The sequence below is a fragment of the Strix aluco genome, chromosome 27, assembly GCF_031877795.1.
Source record: "Strix aluco isolate bStrAlu1 chromosome 27, bStrAlu1.hap1, whole genome shotgun sequence".
Taxonomy (NCBI): domain Eukaryota; kingdom Metazoa; phylum Chordata; class Aves; order Strigiformes; family Strigidae; genus Strix; species Strix aluco.
The window spans coordinates 7,062,730-7,087,452 of record NC_133957.1 but is presented as its reverse complement, the minus strand read 5'-3'; the positions used below and the strand labels follow the sequence as shown (position 1 = coordinate 7,087,452).

The 24,723-nt window shown below is 57.7% G+C and overlaps 1 protein-coding gene across 3 annotated transcripts; it reads right to left on the bottom strand.

Annotated features, from left to right (window-relative positions):
* Positions 1-7,447: 7,447 nt before the first annotated feature.
* Positions 7,448-20,821, bottom strand: LOC141915851 (scavenger receptor cysteine-rich type 1 protein M130-like). 3 transcript variants are annotated; one of them, XM_074807733.1, is made up of 17 exons: positions 20,700-20,821; positions 19,416-19,730; positions 17,655-17,963; positions 16,056-16,379; positions 14,083-14,391; positions 13,539-13,853; positions 12,637-12,963; positions 12,236-12,550; positions 11,565-11,879; positions 11,029-11,091; positions 10,637-10,951; positions 10,183-10,218; positions 9,760-9,897; positions 8,927-9,022; positions 8,412-8,495; positions 8,069-8,203; positions 7,448-7,840 (listed from the first exon to the last, which is right to left on the bottom strand). In XM_074807733.1, exons 1-17 carry the CDS (start codon positions 20,791-20,793, stop codon positions 7,692-7,694), a joined length of 3,639 nt encoding a protein of 1,212 aa, XP_074663834.1. In that variant the 5' UTR covers positions 20,794-20,821; the 3' UTR covers positions 7,448-7,691. The 3 variants fall into 3 exon arrangements, with proteins under 3 accessions (XP_074663834.1, XP_074663835.1, XP_074663836.1); XM_074807734.1 differs by lacking the exons at positions 17,655-17,963; positions 19,416-19,730 and having other exon boundaries at positions 16,056-16,370; XM_074807735.1 differs by lacking the exons at positions 16,056-16,379; positions 17,655-17,963; positions 19,416-19,730.
* Positions 20,822-24,723: the final 3,902 nt, after the last annotated feature.

Here is a 24,723-nt window from a genome sequence, read left to right as displayed (position 1 = left end):
CGCTGGGAGATCTGGTGTAGATGGGAACTGGCAGTGCTAGGTTAATGGTTGGACTAGATGATCTTCAAGGTCCTTTCCAACCTAGTTGATTCTGTGATTCTGTGATTCTGTTTCCCACAATATTCTCCTGGCAAAACTGGCTGCTCGAGGCTTGGATGATCGCACGCTTTGCTGGGTAAAAAACTGTCTGGATGGCTGAGCCCAGAGAGTTGTGGTGAACGAAGTTAAATCCAGTTGGCGGCCAGTCACGAGTGGTGTCCCCCAGGACTCGGTTTTGGGGCCACTCCTGTTTAACATCTTTATTGATGATCTGGACGAGGGGATCGAGTGCACCCTGAGTAAGTTTGCAGACGACACCCAGTTGGGTGGGAGTGTTGATCAGCTCAAGGGTAGGGAGGCTCTGCAGAGAGATCTGGACAGGCTGGAGCAATGGGCTGAGGCCAACTGTATGAGCTTCAATAAGGCCAAATGCCGGGTGCTGCCCTTGGGCCACAACAACCCCCAGCAGCGCTACAGGCTTGGGGAGGAGTGGCTGGAGAGCTGCCAGTCAGAGAGGGACCTGGGGGTGTTGATTGACAGCCGGCTGAACATGAGCCAGCAGTGTGCCCAGGTGGCCAAGAAGGCCAATGGCATCCTGGCTTGTGTCAGAAATAGTGTGGCCAGCAGGGACAGGGAAGGGATCTTGCCCCTGTACTCGGCACTGGTGAGGCCGCACCTCGATGAGTGGGTTAAGTTTTGGGGCCCTCATTACAAAAAGGACATTGAATTACTCGAGCGTGTCCAGAGAAGGGCAACGAAGCTGGTGCAGGGTCTGGAGCACAGGTCTGATGGGGAGCAGCTGAGGGAACTGGGGTTGTTTAGTCTGGAGAAGAGGAGGCTGAGGGGAGACCTCATTGCCCTCTACAACTACCTGAAAGGAGGGTGCAGAGAGCTGGGGATGAGTCTCTTTAACCAAGTAATGAGTGATAAGACAAGAGGGAATGACCCTAAGTTGCGCCAGGGCAGGTTTAGACTGGATATTAGGAAGCATTTCTTTACAGAACGGGTAGTCAGGCATTAGAATGGGCTGCCCAGGGAGGTGGTGGAGTCCCCATCCCTGGAGGTGTTTAAGAGTAGGGTCGACAGCGCTGAGGGATCTGGTGTAGTTGGAAACTGCCAATGCTAGGTTAAAGGTTGGACTAGATGATCTTCAAGGTCCTTTCCAACCTATATGATTCTGTGATTCTGTGATTCTGTGACTGTATCCAATACAATCAGCATGCTACACCAGTTAGGGGTGCGTGTGGTGGTGCAATTCTTACCCCCCCCCCCGCCCCTCTTTGTTGGGCTGCTTGGTGCTAGGTGCGATTCCACCCACATCCCCCGAGCTATACACCAGTCTGTGGAGATAAGGACTGACAATGTTAACCAGCCTGGCTCCTGCCCCTCCCGATTGCTCGGAAATGGTTAAAATGGCCCATCAACTCCTCAGGGCCTGGTACACCTGTGCCTGGGATGTGGTCAAATGGGAACAATAACAGAGTCGCACATTAATCAAATTCTTTTGTAACTGCTGGAAGGCACCAGAAGGCATTTGACAAAAGTCAATTATCTTGGACCCTATAAATGGCGACCACCAGGGAGACCCTTTGAGCTCTCCTGGATCGCAGCGGGCCTGTGACCAGCATCTCCCCTGAGCTGGGACGCCTCTCAGGTACCAAACCCTGAAGGTGTCGTCTGCTCCAGATGGAAGGCCAGGGCGAAGTCCCCCGCTTGAGTCTCAATGATCGCCCGTTGAGGAATGCCAAGGCATTGGGAGTATTTGCTCTAAACTCGAGAGGGAAATTTTCTTTGAGCTAGCTTCTCTTTACTCTGTGTGTGTGTGTGTGTGTGTGTGTGTGTACGTACCCTTGTTTCTGTGTGTGTATGTCCGTTCTGTGTTCATTCTACTGAATCCAAACACCTTTGTTTCTGTATGTTTGTCCATTTTGTTATGTGCATGCATGTGTATATATGTATATATAGGTACCGTTAAGTAAGTTAGTGTGAATCTTGTCATTTTAGAATCTGAATAAGTCGTTTTTCTTTCTTTTAGTATTTCTGAATTATTTTATAATAATAAATTGCTGTTAGTTATTAATAAACCTAGATTTCTTACTAAATATTACCGTGTCAATACTTTCATCCGCGACAGTGCGTTATTGGTGAGACGACTCCCCTGCGCACCCGGCCATTAATACAGGAGTGTCTGCTCATCTACATCACATTGGTGTCAATAAGTCCTTTTATCCCATTTTGGTGAAACTTTCATGCACCCTTTCAGTTTAAAGCTTCTTTCCAGGTTGCCCAGCCTGTTAGCAAAGGTAGTTCTGTCCCACTTCATCAGGAGAATCCCATTTCTTCCTCAGGGAGGGTCTGAAGGTCATAGAAACCCATTACTAACACCAGTGGCACAATTGTCTACCTGCAGGGTCTGTTCCCTTTGCCACCCACCAGCAGGACTGAGAAGAAGATCACCTGCCCCCGAATGCCTTTGAACATCGTGTCCAGAGTCATGTTGTCATGCCTGACACTTTCCAGGTGTCCTGGGGCAGGCTCAGTGGTGCTCGTGTGGAAGAGCAGCTGGGGAAACATTCCAAGGGCTGGACAAGCTTCAGCAGCCTCTCAGCACTGCACCCTTGGGTGAAGGAGAGCTGACAGGGCTCCTCGGAACCTGCTGGAGCAACAAAGGCAGCACCGAGGGAGAGACATCAGTAAAGGAGGGGAGATGCTGGGGGAGAGAGAGGTGGGGTAGTGCGTTGGTGACTATACTCTGGTGAGGAACTGTGGGAGAGAGGCAAGTCGACATCGGCCTGTCAGCCTTGCACAGCCTCTGAGAAGCAGCAGGGCTTTGATGAGGAACAGGCCTTGGAAGAAAGATAAGAGACTGTTGAGTTGTGCCAAGGTGGCAAAGGAAAACAACGGAGAGCTGCAACACTGAGCTGTGGGAAAGTGCTGAGCTGTGAGAAGTTACCACCGCGTGAACAGCACGTGAACAAGAAGAAGCGCGTGTTAGAGTGGTCTTACGCTGATAGGAGAAAAGGTTGATAGCTGTCTAATTGCTGATTTGCTAATTATGAAGTGAGAGCTTTGGCGAGAGCATAAGTATGTACTATTGGAAAAATAAAGGATCTTTCCTTCTGCACTTCACAGGGAGTCCGTGCCTCAGTTGCCAAAACTCCCTGTGCCCAGAAAAAGAAAGACCTGCTCATGAGCCCCAACAAGCTGCTGAGCTCCCCTCTTGCAACCTCTTGCTGTTACAGAACCTTTCTTGCTCATCAAGAACATGGTGACAACTGTGACCCAGGAGATCATCCCCTGTCTCCAGTCTGAGCATCTCCCCAGTCAACCAGTCAGGCCAAGGAGCGGCACATACTGGACTGTAGTCCCACAGCCATGTGCACATCCCAGCCCCCTGCAGACCTGCTGCCTCCCCATGGCTCCCCAGGGACGCACCTCCAGAGAAGTTTGGCTTTTGTTGTGACTGAGTGCAAGTGAGAGGAGGGGAGAGGGAGAGACTGTCTGTCCAAGCAAGGTTACTGCCTTGTCAGCACTGAGCATGAGCTTGGCAATGCTTGTCCGCAGGGGTAGTGCCTGCAGGACTGTCACTGCTCCAAAAGAGTCCTTCTAGGTCTGGAGCAAGAATGGGAGAGTCACTGCTGAGGATGGGCTTTGGGGCCACGTGTGCAAAGCAGAACAGAGGAGCAGTCCATCTCCTTAACTCCACTCAACCACTCCAGACGTTCATGGTGACTGTGGTCTGGTTTTTGTTGCCCCAAACCCTCTCTGCCAGGCAGGGGCTCAGCAGGGAAAAATCTATGGCACTGGCAGCACAGTTGCCCCAGGTTTACCACCATGAAGACACCATCCCTGCATGTGGTGAAGCGATCAGCCTTGGAGTTAACAGCTGAACATGCTCACCCACCCTGCCCCAGAGCCCAGCCAGGGCTGTCCCAGGCACTGCTTTGCTGTCAGGACAGTCCTCAGCACGAAAGGAGTGGGAAGGTCCATGAGCCCAACCCACACCCTCAGCCCCAGGGAGATGGACACCTGCTGTTCACCTCACCTCAGGGATGCTGGTGGGAAGAGTGGTGCAGGGGGAGGCCCAGTGACTGGAGGAGGGGTTATAGGATTTCAGTCCCCATATGCCCCCACCGCACCCCCGGGGGTGCCATCAGTGCCTGGGGGCAGCTCAGCCCAGGGGAGGGATTTTCCCTCATCCCAGGGAGGGAGTTTCCATCACCCTGTTGCACTGCTCCTGCTGTAGAGTTTGGGACAGATGTGGCACGGAGGGGTGTTGCACTGGGGGGCAGAGGAGGCTCAGGGGTTTTCTCCTCTCCATCGACCAACCCCAGAGGGGGCCAGAGCATGGGAGAAGTGCCTGCAGCAAGAGCCTCCTCCTGCCCCATTGCCCTGCAGAGACGTTAAAGGGGCAACACTCTGCAGTGCAGCCCTCTGCCAGGATCAGGCCCCAGCGCAGAGGCAGTCCTGACTTCCCTCGGCTCAGGACAATTCCAGTGCTGTTTTCTGCAGAGGGTCCCTGGACACCCAGAGGACACCAGGGCTGTGATGTCACAGACACATCATGGGAGGAGAGGGTCTCTCCTGCTGGCAGGTATCACAGGGATGGAGCTGAGCATTTGCTTGGCATGGGGGAGGTCCTGGGTTCACTCCCCGGCATCTCCAAGGGTGCTTCTGCCCTGACAGCCCAGCCTCAGGCCGGTGTGGGCTGCAGTTCAGGCACTGGTCCTCTCCAGGCCCTGAGGGCCTGTCTTGCCCACCCAGGGCTCATCTGCAAGGGGATGAGGGCAGTGGGAGGGCTGTGTGTGCCGCCTCTGCTAAGCCCCTCTTGGAGGAGAAGAGGGCAACTGTGCTGGACCTGAGCTCAGGTCACTGCCCTGTGCCACAGACCCTCCACCCACCACCCAGGGACAACGTTGGCAGCAGAGTGTGCTCCTCTGTGGGGAGAGCTCAGGGAGGGGAAAGATGTCAGCAGCACGCTAAGAATCCTTTCTGGCTGCACTGAGAGACATGTTGTGAGTGTGCTGGTCCAGCTCAGGTGTCCTTTGGTACCAGGGACACACTGCCCTGGTGGCTTCCCAAGGGTGAGGGTCTGAGATTGTCCTTTCTCCAGGTGGAGATCCCATACCACATGGGAAGCCTCCTCTGTGCCAGCAGGTAGCAAGGTCAGAGCTGGATGAGCCTGGCAGGGCTGTGGGACTCCCAGCTGGAGCAGACGCATTTCTTACCCCGACCCTGTCTCCAGGTCCTTGTCCTTCCACCATCACCACTGGTTTGAGCAGAGCCTCAGCTCAGGGAACGTGGAGATGCTGAGGTCAGGCACAGCCCTGCGAAGGGTTGAGTGGCAGGGCCGGTGCCCACTTCCTCTTCCCGCGGTGTTTGGTGTCTCCGTCCACCCTGTGTTGGTGGGATCGGAGAGGCACAGGTCTGTCCACAGCCATGCAGAGGTGGCGATAGCCAGGAGATGGTGCCTTGGCTGCTTCCCCAGCAAGACACTGGCAACTAAGTTGGGGTGTGAGACATGGACTTTCACTTCAGGGTGCCCAGCCTCTGGGCATGGTGAGCCCAAACTCAGAGAAATAAGGCTGGTCTCCTGTGGGCTTTCCACAGCTGAGTTCTGCCCAGTGTGGGGCTGCAGTGCTGAGGGTTGGGGTCTCACTGTGACCCCCCTCAGGTAGGTCCTCAGGAGCTGCAGGAGCACCCACAGCTCTGGGGCACAGTGACAATCCTGCTTGGCTGCAGAGAATGGAGCCAGCCATCAGGGCCAGACTGTTCAGGTCCCCAAATGCCATGAAACAGGTTCCTTCTGCTCAGGGGTGTTGCCCCCTGCAGCATACCCAGGCCTGGAGCTTCTTTCTCCCAGAAGGAAGAGGCAAACCTCTACCAGCTGCCAGAGTAAGGGAGAGATATTATACCTGTGGGAGGGCAGAGTTGGTGGGGAGGTGGCATGGAACAGGCACTGGGCTCTTCTCCCCAGTCCCCGCTTGGGGCACCTTGAGTCCATACTGCCCATAGGCGTCCACCATCCTGTGTCCAGAAGATAACACTCCCTTCTTCTTCTTTACTTCACTTTTAGACCTTATTTCTCTGAGATGCAGGGCTGGAGCTTATCCCAGTGGGAGTTTTGCAGGGGATGGAGGCTGTGTTTGCAATGCCCATGTATGTCACCCATCAGCGTGGGGGTCTTGCCCTGGGAACTCTGGTCTCCCATGGGGGCTGCCAGCAAGAAGGCTTCCGGGTGTGGGGCAGAGGGATGTGTGAACCTCATCTCCCCCCAGGGTCACCCCAGGGTCACCCCAGAGGTGGAGGAGCTCCCAGCAGGGAATGGGGCAACACTGCAATAGGAGAGGATGTGGCCAACATCTGCCTCCTCCCCACTTCTGCTCCAGGGCCAGATCCTGCTGTTTGCAGGGCTGCAGAGCTGCAGCTGCTCCCCACAGGGAATCCTGCCACAGACACCCAACGCACATTCCAGCCCGTGGCAGAGAAACCCATTGGAGAAGAGCTGGCAGGGTGTGGAGAGCAGGGAGGGCAGTTTGTCAGTTTGGGCGCCAGGTCCTGTGCAGGTGTCAAACCCTTCTCCCAGCCTGGCTCCTGCATGAGAGGATTCTCTGCCCATGGGCGCTGGGGCAGGTGAAACCCCAGCTGAGGGAGAGGGACCCTGGCTCAGCTCTCAGCAGCACCTGTTTTAGTGGAGGGACACAAAATCTCCACTGCCATGGAAATGTGCCCACATGAGCAGCTGCCTGGATAGGCCCTTCTCCAGGCCAGGAGCTCGACCAGGAGCAGGAGGAGGGGGGACCAGGGCTGCCACAGGTCTGCAAAGCAGCAGGAACAGCCCATGGAGATGGGTCCTGGCAGAGCATGAGGAGAGGGAATCCCAGCCCCATGTGTCCAGAAAGTGGCTCTGCACTCTGTGCTGGGGCACTGGGGAGCAGAGCTGCCTCCTAAGCACTGGGGGAGGAGGTCCGCGGGCCACGATCCCCCCTGGTCTGGCTGGGGTGTTCAGGGCCCTGTAGTCACCTTAGGCTCACTTCTATGAGCCAAAAGCCCAGGGCTTCCCCTGACATGGCAGCTCTGTCATGGCCTCTGCACTGTGGGACCAGCATGGCTGAGGCAGGGCGTGGAGGAAAGAGCAGCTGGAACCCCCAGGTGAGGAGATCAGTGCTCCCACAGGGGTACATCAAGGGACCTACCATAGAGACATTTTGGCTAGAAACTGCCTGTGGCCAGCAGGATGGAAATATTTCTGTCACTAAGATTATTCCCCAGGGACCATGGGCTCTCGCAGCCCAACAGCCTGACCCTGAGTCTGCTGTCCCTGAGACACGGCCCTTCCCTACCACTGTGTCTTTGTTCTCTGCTCCCCTGACCAGCCTCAGGAAGATGCCCTGACACCTGGCAGGCAAGGAGATGCTCTGGGTCAAAGCCCCCAGAGACTTTTAATAAGAGCAAAGATCCACAGCATAAAAATGGGAATACAAATACGGAAACTCCAGGCAATTTCTCCTGCCCATGGGTCAAGGGAGTCAGTTCCGTGGTGCTCACGGCTCTCCCAGCTGCACAGACCTCTCCTCCCTCCCGGCTGCACCCAGCTGCAGGGCAGGGATGGGCTCTCCTGGCCTGGGGCTCAGGGACTGTTGTGCACCAAGCTACAGTGTCACAGCTGTTGTGTCTTCATGGGGATGTGCCACAGACACCTCTTCAGCATCATCATAGCCCATGCTCCCCGGGGACAGAGATGAGGTGTCTCCTTCAGCTCCAGGGACCTCGGCACTTCTCTGGGAGCATGGGGTGACCCCTGCAAGCAGCAAGGGTGGACATTTCAGTTCACCCCTTGGTGTCTGTACCCCACCATCCTCCCTGCTCCTCACCACATTCAGCTCCTTTTCCCACCTCCAGGCCTTTCAAGGAAACCTCCTGGGGCAGGTTCCCCCTTCCCAGGAGGTTTGGGCCTCAGTACAGTAGTGACTTGGTGTGCACCAGGGATGTCACCCTAGGAACAGGCAGTGCTGTCTTTCCCTCTCACCTCTGGGTGCATCCCTGGGGCCTGCTCCCTCCTCTGGCATCCTGGGCATTTCCCACTCTCCCTCCCCCGGATCAGAAACCTCTCTGGCATCATCGTAGCCATCTTCTGGGTGATCTCTGGGCAGGACAAGGACATCTGAAAGGAGAGGGGAGCTGGTGACAGTGAGAAGATATGTCCTGCGGAGCAGAGGATGAGTGCATGCGCAGGGACACAGGGCTGAGACACTGGGTTGGCAGCACCACAGGAGATGCCCATGTCCTCGCCATCTCCAATGGTGACACTCAGTGACTCCTCTGTCCATCACGTGTCTGCAGGGAGATCAACCCCTTCCTGCCTCCGTTACCTGGTGCTGATCCCAGACCATCCTCGTCCTCACTGATCCCAGGGTAGGGCTGCAGCTGGGTCAGGGACTGCTCTGAAGAGGAGCCTGGAGAGAAGCACAGTGGGTGTTATGGAGCAAGCCCCACTGACCTGGCTCATGGTCAGGGCTGCTGGGGAAGGGAGACCCACAGAGCTGGGGCTGCATGGGGAGGAGGGCTGGGAATTCACCCTGCTCCCCCAGGACAAACCCTGTCCCAAATTTGCTCCAGAGTTGCCCTAGGACAGCCCCTTCCCTCACTCCTCGGGTGCCACATGGGGTGCAGGGGCAAGAAGAGAGGGGATGTCCAGCTGAGACAGTCAGGGGTGACTGGTGGAAAGCTTCTCTCTTGGGCCCAGGACCTGGATGCTCTCCCCACAGACCCCATGCTCCAAGCACCAGAGGGACCATGGACTGGGGGCGCATCAGGGGATCAGCTCTGGGTTGGCGCCAGGGGAAAGGGTCCTGCAGATGTGCCTCCAGGGAGGACCCACACCCACCTGAGTGACCAAACCTGGCCTGCTTCTCCAAAGCTGGGCTGTAACCAATCTCCTCATACACAGCCTCAAGGAAGGGCTCCTGAGCTCTCCTGGAGCCTGGGGACAGAAGCAGGGCTGGCACAGGGACAGGCAGAGGGGCAATGGGATCACACTGTGCTCCCCCAAACTAGATCCTTGCACCCACCCAGGACTGCTGTGACAGCACAGCCCCACTGTGCTGCCCAGGCACTGCTGCCACATCCCACCTGAGGGCAACATCGCTGTGGAGATCCTCTGGGGCAGCGTCACCGTCGCATCATCCCTTTGAAGACTGCGCTCATGCCCCTCTGGCCCCTGGATCATGCCCCCCTTATCTCACCCTGGAGCAGATCCCACACTTCCTCTGCACCTGGAGCTTGTGCCTGTCTGCCCCATGGGTCCATAGTAGGGCCCCTGTCCTGGGGGTGGGCAGGCTTGGGCAGAGGGACAGTCTTGGGACCTGACACCACGGTGATGGACCCTGCTGCCCCGCACTCCTCCTAGCATCTCCCTTGCCCCAGAGCCCTCTCCAGCATTACCTAGAGCACTGCCAGCCTTGGCCGTCCCCACTCTGCCATTTCCCTCCTCGCCCCATCGCTAGCTCCTCCCACCTCTGGGCTCTCTCCAGTCCTTGCTGCTGGTGGCCCACAGACAGGCACTCAGTGGGGCAGCACATGTGAAGGTGGCAGCATACTGTCTCATCCCCCCACCTCTGTCTGTGCCTCTCACTGACGACCCTCGCTGACACCCCCCTGCAGCACCACACCGTCCTTCCAGGAGGTATCTCCCCCTGTGACCTCTGGGGAAGGACCCACCTCTGCGCGCAGCCCTGGTGCTCAGCACTTGCCCAGCCAAGAGGGCCAGGAGCAGGCAGAGAAGGGCCCCCAGGATGATGCAGATGATGACGGGCACTGAGACTCTTCCGCTGCTGGTCTGACGGCCTCGGGTGGGAACTGCAGGGGAGAGAAAATGGAAGGGGCAGCAACCAGGCCTGGGAGAGGTGGAGGCAGCACCAGTCCTGACCCCATCACACAAGGCAGCAGAGGCTGGATGGCCCCAGGAGTGAGTGTGGGGAAGCTTCCACCCTGCTGAAGAAATGACAACTCTCCCTCACACCCTCCCACCACTCCAGTGCCTCCTCCAGAGACTTTCACACCCCAGCAAGGAGCCCCTTCCATCCATCTGTGAGTCACAGCCTGTCCCTGGGGATACCCAGCCCCAGGGGGAGGACAACTTACCTGCTTGGGATGGGGATGTTGCCATCCTGGGTGTAGCTGCAGAGGAGGAAAAAGAGAGCAGGGCTGAGACACTGGGTATGCGGGGAGCGGGGACCCTCCTCCCCAGCACACCATGGGGGTGTCTGTAGATGTCCCTGACACATCCAACAGAAATTGCCCCTCCTTCACTGCCCGAAAGAGAAGCCAGGCCTGGGCCCAGAACCTCTGCTCTGGGAAGCAGGCAGGATGGCACAGGCAGCCTGGCGATAGCCCTGGGTCTGCAGGGCCCCACGGGTAGTGGCCAAAGGACATCCAGTTCAACGAGGCTGCTCCCTGCCTGGCACCAGCCTCCTGCACTCTGCAGGAACATTCTTGCTCATGAGATGTCGGGGGCCATGTCAAGACCTCGTGCACTGAAGGTCTTCCCCATCTCCCTGCCAATGCCTGACCAAGGGGTTCCAGCCCTGTCACTCACCTGAGCAGCGCACGGCAGCATCTTCCTTATGCAAGCAAGCACCGCCGTCCCCAGGCCGGGCCCAGCAGTCCTGCAGGGACGGCTCCGTCCCCTGGCACTCCACCTGTTCCAGCCAGATGGGGCCCATCCCCATCCCAAATGCAGCCTCACGCAAGGCAGACACTGCACGGCCACAGCCCAGCTGCCTGCATGCTACATCGGCATCCTGCATGTCCCAGGAGTTGTCACACACCGTCCCCCAGGAGCCACGGTGCCAGACCTCCACTCTGCCCGAGCACCCGTCCTCACCGCCCACAGCACGAATCTTCTCCCTGGCTGGAGAAGGCAAAGACCTCCCATGGCACCAGGACAACAGGCAGAGCCCTGCCAGACACAGAGCGGCAAATCCTTACCTGTGCAGCTCGTGGAGTTGGGGCACGGGGCCAACGGGGTCAGGGGCATTTCTGGGCGTCCCCCTGAAGAAGGAAACATTGTGGTGAAGGGGCTGGTTTGGGGGATCATGCAGACGAGAGAGGGGCTGAGCTCTGCTGGTGCTTCCCTGTACCATCTTGGTTATGGCAGCAACTGAACTGCAGTCATCCAGGGGACACGCACAGGACTGTGGGGGGACCCCGAGTGCTCAGCCCCAAGAGCTCCCTGGTTCACAGCGCAGCAGTAGCTTGTCTGTGGAAGGAAGGCTCTTCTGAAACCTGTCTGGTCTCTTCTGAGACCTCACCTGGAGATGCCTCTGCCTCCCCCAGGCGCTGCTGGCAACCTGGGTTGCAACTGCTGCTGGACGTGTGTGGCCGTGATCATGTTTGTGCCACTGGCAGCAGAAGGGTCTGACATGGAAAGGAAAAGCCCCTCCAAGCTCTTTATCTGTGCTTGGCTATGGCCAATGCGGAGCAGAATCTGGAGTGACATGAGTACCCGGGAGGATCAGAGTTACCATTGCAGGTGATGTTGGTCTCCTCTTGCAGGTCTTGGCATGACTGTGGGTTCCAGGGAGTGGAGGGACACTGCCAGAAGGAGCTGTTTCTCTCCCCACACTGCACGCGATCCAGCCAGGCAGGGCCAGACACCCTACCAGAGGGCTGGCGTCTTTCCAGGGATCCTCCATCCCCACAGCCCAGCTCCTTGCACACCAGCGTCACCGTGTTGAGAGTCATCGAGTTGGAGCAAACGCTCCCCCATGTCCCATTGTAGAAAACCTGCAGACGCCCAGAGCAGCCGTCACTGTTCTCCAGCCTTAGGTCCATGAACTCTGGGAGGAAAAGACCCCAAAGGGGGAACAGGCTGCCCTGGGGTTGTGGGAGCCAGGACACCTCTGCACCCGAGGCCCTCAGCCAGGCAAGGGCAGGGCCAACATGTCCCCTTGGCACCCAGGTGCAAAGAGAAGTCCCTGATGGACAGACACCCCTGCCCTTCCCACTAACCCTCGGGGATGGCTGAGCTCCCCAGGACCCCCAGTGGGACTGAGGTTGCCCATGGATGGGTGTCCACAGGATGTGCTCGGGCAGGAGCTCAGAGGCAGCCAGGGACAGCCTCAGCCATGCCCGGCTCTCCCCACGTCCTGGCCTCCCCAGGAATCAGGCTCCCACCACAACTCCTGGCACAGACCTGAGCAGATGACTCCCGCATCCTCTTTGTGCCCACAGTCGTGCTGCCCCCAGGGCCCAGCTGGGCAGTCCCAGAGAGCAGCTTCGGCCCCGGAGCAGTTCACACCATCCAGCCAGATCTGCCCGGAGCCTTCCCCGAACCGAGCAGAGCCGGCTGCCTCCACTGCCCCTCCGCAGCCCAGCTGGTGGCAGATGACGGCAGCATCAGACAGGTCCCAGCCATCGTCGCAGACAGTCCCCCACATGCCCTGGTAGTAGATCTCCACTCTCCCTGCACAGCGCCCGGCCCCGTTCACCAGCCGGAGCCACCGACTCCCTGCAGTGGGTACAAACCCCAGTTGCTGCCAGGGACTGTCTGCCTGCACAGACCATCACCTGGGGAGCCTGCAGAGTGCCACTCACCCCCACAAATGACTCCCACGTCCTCCACAACCCCTGCCGCCAGCGCGCTCTCAGGCAGGGAGGTGTTGCAGAGACTCAGGTTGGCCTCATGCCCTGCGCACCGCACCCCTCGCAGCCCCACTGGGCCTGTCCCTCGCTCAGGCTTTGGGGGGTTGTAGGCTGTCCTGGCCTCCCCACACCGCAGCTGCCGGCACACCACGCTGGCCTCCTGCACGTCCCACTGGTCATCCAGGACTCTGCCCCACACCCCATCCTGGAAGATCTCCACTCGTCCGTCGCAGCGGCTCCCTCCGCCCACCAGCCGCAGGGATTGAAAGCCGGCTGAGCCTGGGGAGAGCAGAGATGCCATGGTCATGGGCGGCACCGGGAGCATGGCACCCTTCAGGGAGGGGGACGAGGGGGGATTTCCCCACCAAACTGGACAAGATTGAGCCTTGTGCTGAGGAGAAGAGGGCAAAGCCTGGGCCCTCTCTGCAGCTCACACCCAGGTCTCCTGTTGCTGGGGGCACCCAGGCAGCTCCTTCTGGGTGGGGGGATGAGGCTCTGCAGGGCTCTCTGTGGGGATGGGATGTGGGTGTCTGCAGCCAGAGGGATGGGACAGAGCCCTGCAGCCCTGTCCTGGGCTCCTTATACAGTATGAGAACAGAGGAGCCCAGACCTGGTGGTGGCGCTGGGGCCTAAGCAACTGCCCTAGGGACAGATGCCTGCCTCCGTTCAGTCCTCAGCTCTCCCAAAGTGGAGTGCTCACTCTGAGCAGGGAAAAACCTCCAGATGGCTCCTGGGGAAGCCAGGGTTTCTCCAGGGAGAAAGTCAGCCTGGTATGGCCACGGGAGCCCTGCTCTGGGTGGCCATGTTGTACACAAATGACAAATGGATTGAATGCACATTCTTCTGGCACTCACCTGAGCAAATGACAGCAGCAGTGTTCCCTTGGGAGCACGGTGAGGCCCCCAGGGTGGTCACTGGGCACTGCTGCAGGTGGGCTTCAGTCCCGTCACAGTGGAATGAGTCTCTCCAGACAGGGCCAGTCTCTCTCCCAAAATGCTCTCCTCCAGGAATGGACTCAGCAAACCCGCAGTTGAGTTGCCGACAGAGAACGTGGGCATCCGAGAGATCCCAGCGCGAGGCACAGAGGGTCCCCCACGTCCCCAGCACCTGGACCTCCACCCTCCCTGCACACACTGTGCTGCCATTCACCAGCCTGAACCCTGTGTACTCTGTGGAGAGAGGAGGAGGAATGAGGGTGGATTGGTGCTCTTGTACCCTCTGTAGCTGGCAGAGAGGTCAGAGGGACAACATGCCCTTGTTCTCCTTCTGCACTATTTTCATGCCACAGACAACCCCATCCACCCCTCCTGTCCTCATACCCGGCCCAGCAGGGTCCCTGCTCGGTTCCCCAAGCAGCAGCACAGCCCCAGTGTTCAACACCCCTCCCTGAGTCCTTACCTGTGCAGCTGACAACAGCGCTGTTTGCGTGGGTGCGGGGCTGGTCCCTGGGGGACCCCCTGGGGCAGGAGGCGAGGAGGGATTCATTCCCCACACACTGCAGCTCTCCATCCCAGATGGGACCCACCCCTTCTCCAAAGGGACTTCCTCCAGGGACAGGCAGGGCTGCGCCACACTGCAACTCCCTGCAGAGCACGTCAGCAGCTTTGGGACCAAAGTGGGAAGCACAGACAGTTTTCCACTGGTCCCCATCATGGATCTGCACATGTCCTGAGCAGCGGCTCTTCCCTTCCACCAGACGGACAAATCCTGGAAAAAACCCAAAACAGTTGGGAGTTCCCAGAGCCATTGGCACTTACAATTCCACATCCCACATCACCTCCAAGCAAGCCGTGACCAATTCACCCATTGCACATCCCAGAGGAAGCTGCTGGTTGAGTGTTGGTGACACAAACACATCCAGGCCCCCTTGCACCCTTTCACTGCACCATCACAGCACTCAAGGGTGTGTGTCTGTGACAGACCCACAGCAGACCCTGCAAACCATGTTGGTGCCTTTGTGACCAAGATGTGAGTCACAGACAGTTTTCCAAAGGTCCTCCTCATGGATCACTATACATCCTCAGGAGGGGCTGTCCCCTTAGAGCAGCCAGATGGATGTGGACCAAAGATACCTGAGAGTTCCCACAGCCCTCTGGCAATACCCTGACTGATCTCAGAGGTGGTCAAAGGGAAAAACCCCTGTGACATCCTCAGCTGCTCTCAGGGGGTGCTGATGGCACAAACACATCAGCCCCCAGCCTGCTGCTCCTCAGAATTCAGCACAGCACTTGTGGGCTTGCTTCTCTCCCAACAGCCACAGCTACAGGAATCTCTCAAAGTGCTGCTGCCCCAGAGAACTTGGGCTGCCCAGTACTGGTCCCTGGGCACTGTAACACCCAGAGGGCTTGGGGTTCAGGGAAATGGGCCCAGGCGCTGCTGGCTGCTGCAGCTTGCTCTGCCCCATTGAGCTCAGGGCCAGGTGCGAAGATCCCCTTGGTGCCACGAGAAGACCCCTTGTTCCTGCAGGGGTCTTGGGCTGTGGGGGCACAGTTGGTGGATGGGACATGTCACAGGGCAAAAGTACAGTGAGACTGTACCTGTGATTGGTCGTTGTGCCACCACCCTGCTCAGGCGCCTACCCAGGAAAAAGGTTCTCAGCCACAGCCAGAGTGCACTGCTGGTCATGCACGTCCCTGCCCATGGCTCGCAGAAGGCAGGAGAGTGCACAGAAGAAAAGCCCTGGGCTTACACGAGCTCCTGGTGCAAGGGCAGGCACAGAGCAGAGACAGTAAGTGCTGACAAATCCCTCGTGGCACCGAGCAGCCAGGGGCTGGGGCAGGCAGGAGAGGCTGGGCAGCAGGTCAGCATTGCCTGGACGGGGCAATGTCCCCATGCTCAGGCTCTCATGGGGTGACCTGGGAGAGGAACGAGGTGCCACGTGCCACCCTGCTTTTCTGCCCAAGCCCAGCACTTCTCCTCTCCAAGCAACCCCTTTGACTCTGCCAAGGGACTTGTGTCTGCCAGGGGACAACTGGACAACAGCTATCCATCTCATGCCCTTGGCCAGGACTGTGGGTGGCCACATGAGTCACTTGTGGTGCCTCTGGCATGGGGGCACCTGGCCCTCAGCACAGACAGACAGGTCCTGGATGAACAGGAGGAGAAAGATGGGAATCAACAGACAGTGCAGAACAGGGATGGAGGGTTCATCTGTGGCACCTCAGGGGCCAGGCATGGTAAGGGCAACCCTGGGCAGGTTCCCACTGGCCTTTCCCCAGGGATTGGGGACACCAGTAATGACAGTGCCAGCTCAGCAGTGTGACCAGCCACATTGGGCAATGCTCTGGTGCCTGACGGTTGATCCCTGAGGGCACAGCCACGTTCCTTCCACAATCCCAACCCCAGAGATGGAGAACAGTTTGTCCCCTTACCTGAACACATCACTCCAGCGTCATAATAATGAGTGCAGTCATTTTCACCCCATCCGCTGTGTGTGCAGTCAGACAGGGCAGATTCGGTGCCATTACAGCCAACATCATCCATCCAAATGGGGCCAGATCCTTCCCCAAAGTGTCCATACTTAGGAGCTTCAACAGCAGACCCACAGCCCAGCTGCTTACAAACCACTGCTGCATCATTCATGTCCCAAGAGTCACTGCACACGGTCCCCCACTGGCCTTGTTGTTTCACCTCCACTCTCCCAGCACAGCGACTGCCGCCATTCGCCAGCCTCACCTCCACAGCACCTTCAAACACTGATACAGGAACAGTCAGGACAGCGCTGAGCCCCAGCACTGTGGGTCTGGGGGAAGTCCTGGGCAGGTGGAGTCAGAGGTACCAGGGTGGGAGCCCACTCCCCTCCAGGCTGTCCCCGGGGCACTTCAGGGGTCCCTTCTATCCTCATGGGCTGTGCAAGGCTGGGGATCCCAGCTCTGGCCCTGCTGGGTCATTTGTGGCCCCACAGTCTTTGGCACTTCCTTCCAGCCCAACAGCCCCCTGCCCCTGGCCCATGCCCACCCAGGGCACCTGCTCCTCTCCAGCCAGCACCCTGAAAACAGACCTGTCCCCACTATGGCCCCCCCAAGCATACACAGCTGCTCCTCCCCAGAGCCCCCAGCTCCCCTGCACCACAGCCTGCCCTGGGCCCCTCCCAACTCATCCTCCACCCTCAGGCCTTTCTGTGTCCACTCTGTAGCAACATGATGGTCCCAGCAGGCCTCCCAACCCATGCCCCCTCTTGTCTTCAGGCATCAAGCCAGCCCTGCCCTTGTCTAAGATCCCCCAGGACAGCCACCTCCTTGTGAGCCTGTGGGAACAGACACCCCACTTCCCTTGCCTCCACAAGCACAACCTACTCCTGCTCAGGCTGGGTCTCACCCTGACTCCAGGGCAAGACTGAACAGCCCACACCCCTTCCCAGCTACCCCTCAGGCTGACTGTGCCTCTGGGATAACAGAGCAAAGAGCCACCACTTAAGCCACCACCAGCTCACAAGGAACAGAGCTGGCAGAGCCCGGGCTCCAGGAAGGGTGCCCAAGGATGGCAAAACCATGGACACACTCAGCCACTAACGGCCATAAAAGTTGGAGCCCTGGAAACAGAAAAGCCCTTCTCCCATTCAGAGAAGCACAGGGTCAACGAACCTGTTCACCTTCTACCCCTTGTCACACTGACACATGGGAAGAAGCCCCATTTCCAGAGGGATCCCTGTGGTGCTCCTTGGCCCCAGCACAATGTGACAGGGCAGCCGGCATTGACCCCTTCACAACTGCACCCAGAGGAGCAACTACAGTAATTAAGGGGACACAGTCCCTCTGTCCCCATCCTGAACCTTTCTGCAGCCCTGCACCAAATTCCTGAGGACAGAACAGAAGTGGGACATTGGCTTCTGTGTCTTTCGCTGCATAACTGAAGACTGTGGAAGAAAACATCACCCCTCCTGGTCTCATGCCAAGGCCAACACGGTCCGTGCTCTGCTCCCCTGCCCCCAGTACAGCCCCAGTATTCAACACCCCTCCCTGAGTCCTTACTTGTGCAGCTGACAACAGCGCTGTTTGCTTGGGTGCAGGGCTGGTCCCTGGGGGACCCCCTGGGGCAGGAGGCGAGGAGGGATTCATTCCCCACACACTGCAGCTCTCCATCCCAGATGGGACCCACCCCTTCTCCAAAGGGACTTCCTCCAGGGACAGGCAGGGCTGTGCCACACTGCAACGCCCTGCAGAGCACGTCAGCAGCTTTGGGACCAAAGTGGGAAGCACAGACAGTTTTCCACTGGTCCCCATCATGGATCTGCACACGTCCTGAGCAGCGGCTCTTCCCTTCCACCAGATGGACAAATTCTAGAAAAAACCCAAAACAGTTGGGAGTTCCCAGAGCCCTCTGGCAGTTACATGCCCACATCCCATATCACCTCTGAGCAAGCTGTGACCAATTCACCCATTGCACATCCCAGAGGAAGCTGCTGGTTGAGTGTTGGTGACACAAACACATCCAGGCCCCCTTGCACCCCTTCACTACACCATCACCTCACTCAACATTATGTGTCTGTCGCAGCACCAGGCACCGCTCAGACAAACTGCTGCTGCGCAAGGTGCCCTGTGCTGCCTGGCATGGTCCCCCTGGCACCGCAGAGGTGTGCGCAGTTCAGGTCCAGGAGAAATGACCCAGATGATAATGACTGCTGCAGCCTGCTCAATCCCTGCAGAGCATGGGACGAGGTGGGGCCATCACCTTGATGCAGATGTAAATAGAACCCGTTCCCAGCAGTGTTATGGGGTTTGGGGAGGTTCCTGTTAGCAGGGAGATTTCACAGAGCATAGAAACGGTGCAGATGTTACCACGGGTGGTGCCTGCCCAGACCCATCCAATGGCTGCTCTGAGAGGGTGTCGTCAGCCAGGGACACAGGACTCTGCCCAGAGTGCACAGGTCCCAAAATGACAGTCAGGCAGAGGGGCAGGGGACCCGCACATGCCCCTAGGCTCACGCTGTCTCGGAGGGTAACAGCAGGCACAGATGAGAGTCAGTGTGTGTGGCCAATGCCCCTGTTTCATGGGGCAGTGTGGGGAGCTGTGGGCAGGCAGGAAGGGTTGGGCAGCAGGGCAGCACTGCCTGCATGTGGCCATGTCCCTGAAGGGCTGTCACAGCCCCAGGGATGTCCTAGTGCCCACCTGGGCACACAGTGATGCAGTAGGGAGCAGCCAGAGTCAAGCAGCTGCCAAGCTCCGAGGCCTCACAGTGCCAGATCACACAGCCGAGCCCTGGGGACAGGAGGCGAAGGGCTGTGTGCCAGCCTGCTCCTCTGCCCAGGGCCCCGCGCTCATGCTCTCTGAAAAGCCTTTTGATTCAGTTGAGGTACTCATGCCTGTGAGGGAGGATGAGCCACAGGGACCAGCCATCTCATGCCGTTCCTCCAAGGTGTGGTGTTCCATGAAAGTTCCCTGCAGTTTTCTCCAGCACAGGACCCTCAGCATGGCTGGCTGGGAACTGGCAGAATGGGTGGAGACCAGTGGATACCAGTGATCAAAATGGGGCAGGGATGGAAGGTTCATCTGCAGCCCAAGACACTGACTGAAGGGGGCTGAGACCCTGTGGCAGGGTTAGTTCACCCTGGGGTAGGCTCCCTCTGGGCTTTCCCCAGGGACTGGGGACATCAGCAATGACAGTCCAAGCTTGGCAGTGTGACCGGCCACATTGTGCTGTGCTCCAGCACCCGCTTGTTGTTCTCTGAGGGCACAGCCGGATCCCTTCCACCGTCCCAGCCCCAGATGTGGGGAATAGGTTGTCCCCTTACCTGAACACATCACTCCAGCATCACGGGCATAAATGCAGTTATGTTTACGCCATCCACTGTGTGTGCAGTCAGACAGGGCAGATTCGGTGCCTTTACACCCAACATTATTCATCCAAGTTGGGCCAGATCCTTTCCCAAAGTGTCCATACTTAGGAGCTCCAACAGCAGACCCACAGCCCAGCTGCTTACAAACCACTGCTGCATCATTCATGCTCCAGTAGTGACCACACACGGTTCCCCACTGGTCCTGGTGTTTCACCTCCACTCTCCCAGCACAGCGACTGCCGCCATCCGCCAGCCTCACCTCCACAGCACCTTCAAACACCAACATTAGATGGGTCAGGACAGCACCAAGCCCCAGCACTGTGGGTCTGAGGGAACCCCCTGACAGCGTGGAGTCAGAGGTACCAGGGTGGGAGCCCACTCCCCTCCAGGCTGTCCCCAGGGCACTTCAGGGGTTCCTTCTATCCTCATGGGCTGAACAAGGCTGGGCGTGCCCAGCTCTGGCCCTGCTGAGTCATTTGCCATCCCACCACACAAGGCATCTTCTCACAGCCCAATGGCTATCTCCCTGCTGCTTATGGCCACCTGCACACTGCCCAGCTCTGCGCTGGGCACCTGCTCTTCCCCAGCACCCCCTGAACAGCCCCATGTGCTCAGGCCTGCAGCTTCCCATGCAAACTGCCTGCCCCACCACAATCCACACCCACCCTCATGCCCAGGGCTTTCCGTGTTCCCACTGAGACGATCCAGAAGGTCCCTGCACCTACATCCCCTCCTCACCCCTGGTGTCAGCCCAGTCCCTGCACTGGGCCGTGTCCCCCAGGCAGGATGTCCCTCCACGGTAGATGCACCGTTCCCCTTCTCTCTGTGGGACACAAACTGTTCCTGTGGGGTCAGGGCTCCCCTGGAACAAGGGGGCAGGGAGCAGCACACAAATCCCTTTGGGGCACCCAAGAGCTTGGCAGTGCCCTGGGGGGATCTCTGGGTGCTGCCATCACCCACTGGACCACCTCAGTGCTAGGGAACAGGGAGTCCCAAAAGGGTACCCCATGACAGGGTGTCTATGAATCCAGACAAGCACAGGCTGCCCTAGACGGTGGAGCCCTGGAGAAGGAGATGATACTCTCTCCCACCCAGGTGGGCACAGGGTCCAGGGACTTGAGCACCTTCTGCCCCTCGTCTCAGTAGCACCTGCAAAGAATCCCCATTCCCTGACAGATCCTAATGACCACGCAGGTAGCTGCTGGCCCTGTGCTGTGGGACAAGGGAGATGGCACTTACCCCTGCACAGCTGTATCCAGAGGAGCAGCCACAGCATCTGAGGGGACAGGAGTCCCTCTGTGCCCATCCTGAGCCTCCTGCCCTGTCCGCACATCCCTGCTGCGCCACACTCCCTGCCACAGCTCCTGGGGACTCGTGGGGACAATGACGACGGGAGGGCAATATATCTCTGCTGATGCCAGCCCAGCTACAGGAGGAGCCAATCAAAGCAGCAGCCCCTTTTTAGACATTATCGGGACCTATCTCCCCTCCGACACAGCCCAACCCTCCAATGAACTTCTCCAGTGCCATTCATGACCATATATGAGGGATGGCTCCGCTGCAGGTGTCACGTCACTGTGGTGGTGGGGCGTCACAGGACAGGGTCAGTTGTAGTGGGGGAAATGGGTTTTTCATGCCTTGAACCCTGCTGTGTGGACCAGGAGCACTGAGCATCTCCTATACTGGGCACAACCAAGAGCCCAAACTGCGAGTGTCCAGCCATCCCCATGCCATGGGAACCACAGGGCTGGGACTGCACCGGGCGCTGTGTCAGAAAGGGAAGGAAACAGCCCCTGTCCCTGCTTCAGACCCCTCTGTACTGGAGCAGCAGCTGGGAAAGGGCCTTATCCCAGGCCAGAGCCCCATCCCAGGAGCGCTGGCTCACCCGTCCCTCCCTGGAGAGCCCCACGGAAGGTCCCTTCCAATGAGATGGAGCTGGAGCTGGGACATGGCCCTGTCCTGGCAGCAGACACACAGCTCAGACATATCCCTGACTCTCAGCATGTCACCGAGGGGCCATTATTCCCCACGGGTGGCTCGGGAGCTGCAGCCTGCAGGTGCACAAACCACAGCCCACGTGACCTCGCAGCGCTCCCTGTGCTCCCCCCCGCAGAGCCCGGGCAGGAAGTCTGTGGTTTCCTCCTGGCGCAGAGCCCAGGCACATCCCTGTGGTGCCCCTGAGCCATCCCCACCCTGACAGCTCCAGCCAGGGCTGCTGGGGCTGCTCCTTCAGCCTCGCAGCTGCTGTGATGCCCCTCTGATGCAAACGGCTGCTCTGCGCTGAGCCCCACGGCCACGGGGTGCCATTGGTGATGTGACCTCACACCCTCCTATGGCCACCACTGTGTGCTCATGAGTTACACTGACAGTGACCTCACACCCTCCTGCTGCCACTGCTGTGTGTGCATGAGTCACACTGTCACACGTGTGTGCGGTGTATGGACTTCTTCTGGCAATGGTTCTTCCAAAAAGCCATATTTGGACATGGTCTAAAGATTATTAGGTGACATCAGAAGCACCTACACAAGCTATGGGCCAGATCCTGCCCTATCAGCTGCTCAGGCACCAGTGACATCATAAGCTCAAACACAACCATGGGCATGCTCCTGCCCTATCTGCTACTCAGCCACAGGTGATGCCATAGCATCTACCTCTGACATTGGCCTGCTGCTGGCCTATCGACTGTTCAGACACCAATGACCTCAAACCCACCAACACAAACTATGGGCCTGCTCCTACCCTATCAGCTGCTCAGGCAGCAGGGACATTATAAGCACCTACACATGCCGTGGGCCTATGAGCTACTCAGGTGTGAGTGACCTCATCACCACAGCCACGAGCTATGGGCCAGCTTCTACCCTATCAGCTACTCAGGCAACAGTGACCTCAAAACAACCTACATGTACTTGTCATGGTTTAACCCCAGCCAGCAGCTCAGCCCCACACAGTCCCTCGCTCACTATTTCACTAAATACAAAGTTAATTCTACACCAGCCAAAACCAGTACAATGCCAGATGCCTGCTCCTGCCCTGTCAGCTACTCAGGCACCAGTGACCTCACAAGTGCATATACACCTCTTGCCATGTTCTCGCTGTTGATGTATTCAGCCTCTGGTGACCTCACATGCACCTGTAGAGGCCATGCACCTGGTCCTGGCCAATCAGCTATTCAGCCAAGAGTGACATCACAAGTACATACCCAATGCATTTGTCTCCCTCTTGCCTATCAGCTACTTGGACATCAGTGACCTGACCACCACGCATCCCTCCACTTGTTATCTGCTCGCCTACAAGATAAGAAGGCACAAATGGCCTCACAAGCTCTGACACAAGTCATGTGCATGCGCTCGGTCTATCAGCTACTCAGGCACCAGGAATCTCACAAGCACTTACACAAGCCATGTGCCAGCTCCCAGCCTGTGATCTACTCAGGCACCAGTGACCTCACAAGTACATATACACCCATTCGCCATATTCTTGCTGTTGACGTACTCGGCCTCTGGTGACCTCACATGCACCTGTAGAGGCCATGCACCTGGTCCTGGCTAAACAGCTATTCAGCGAAGAGTGACACCAAGTTGGACAGGAGTGTTGATTGGCACAAGGGTAGGGAGGCTCTGCAGAGAGATCTGGACAGGCTGCCTCGCTGGGTTAAGACCAACTGGAGGAGTTTCAATAAGGCCAAATAATGCGTTCTGTACTTTGGCCACAACAACCCCCAGCAGTGCTACAGGCTTGGGGAGGTGTGGTTGGAGAGCTGCCAGTCAGAGAGGGACCTGGGGGTGTTGACTGATAGCTGGATGAACAGGAGACAGCAGTGTGCCCAGGTGGCCAAGAAGGCCAGTGGCATCCTGGCTTGTGTCAGAAATAGTGTGGCCAGCAGGGACAGGGAAGGAATCTTAACCCTGGACTTGGCACTGGTGAGGCCGCACCTCGATTCCTGTGTTCAGTTTTTGGCCCCTCACTACAAAAAGGTCATTGAATGACTTGAGCGTGTCCAGAGAAGGGCAACGAAGCTGGTGCAGAGTCTGGAGCACAGGTCTGATGGGGAGCGGCTGAGGGAACTGGAGGGGTTTAGTGTGGAGAAGAGGAGGCTGAGGGGAGACCTCATCGCCCTCTGCAACTCCCTGAAAGGAGGGTACAGAGAGGGGGGATGAGTCTCTTGAACCAAGGAACAAGTGCCAGGACAAGAGGGAATGGCCTCAAGCTGTGCCAGGGCAGGGTCAGACTGGCTCTTAGGAAGTATTTCTTTCCCGAAGGGGTTGTTGGGCGTTGGAATAGGCTGCTCAGGTCAGTGGTGGATTCCCCATCCCTGCAGGTGTTTAAGAGTTGCATTGACATAGCGCTTAGGATATGGTGTAGTTGGGAACTGTCAGTGTGAGGTTAATGGTTGGACTGGATGATCTTCAAGGTTTTTTCCAACCAAGATGATTCTGTGATTCTGTGATTCTCTGACATCACAAGTACATACCCAATGCATTTGTCTCCCTCTTGCCTATCAGCTCTCAGATACCAGTGACCTGACCACCACGCTTCCCTCCACTTGTTATCTGCTCACCTAAAAGATAAGAAGGCACAAGTGACCTCACAAGCACATACCAACCTAGTTGCTGTGTGCTTGTGTGGTGGCATAACCCGATATGGCAGCCCCCACCCAGTCACTTGCTTACTCCCTAGCAGCGGGACGGGGGAGGAAACTCGAAGGAGAAAAGTGAGGGAAAACATCTCCTGGGTTGAGATAAAAACAGTCGAGTAAGCAGAGCAGCAATCACTCAGAGCAGGAGATTGATGGCTGGCCAGACTCTGAGCAAAGGATATTTTGAAGAACACCCCTCACTCCCCCAATTTTATTGCTGATCACGACGTCATATGGTGTGGTGTATTGATTTGGTCAGTTGGGGTCAGCTGTCCTGGCTTTGTCCCATCCCAGCCTCTTGCCACCCCCAGCCTCCTGCTTGTCAATGCAGAGGGAGAAAGCGAGAAGGCCTTGAAGCTCTGCAAGCACTGCTCAGCAACAGCTACGATGTTGGGGTGTTATCAAAGCTGGTTTGGCCACCAAGGCAAAGCACAGCACCATAGAGGCTGCTGAGAAAAAAATTAACTCCATCCCAGTCAGACCCAGTGCAATCCCCACCCCTTATTCCATGCCATGTGCATCCTGCTCAGCTCCTACTGTATTCAATACATCATCCACCACCACCACCCCCTTCCCCATCCCTTGACATGACACATGCACAGCACACTGGGTTTGGCTGGTGTGGCT

What these genes read in the sequence shown, in the direction of transcription:
- LOC141915851 (XM_074807733.1), bottom strand. Translation starts at nt 20,793, where the DNA reads ATGTGCGGACAGGGCAGGAGGCTCAGGATGGGCACAGAGGGACTCCTG. An exon ending in TGCTGCTGTCATTTGCTCAG is followed by an intron (nt 12,964 to 13,538) that starts GTGAGTGCCAGA and finishes TGCTCTCCCCAG; the next exon opens with GCTCAGCCGGCTTTCAATCC. An exon ending in CAACTCCACGAGCTGCACAG is followed by an intron (nt 10,952 to 11,028) that starts GTAAGGATTTGC and finishes TGCCTTCTCCAG; the next exon opens with CCAGGGAGAAGATTCGTGCT.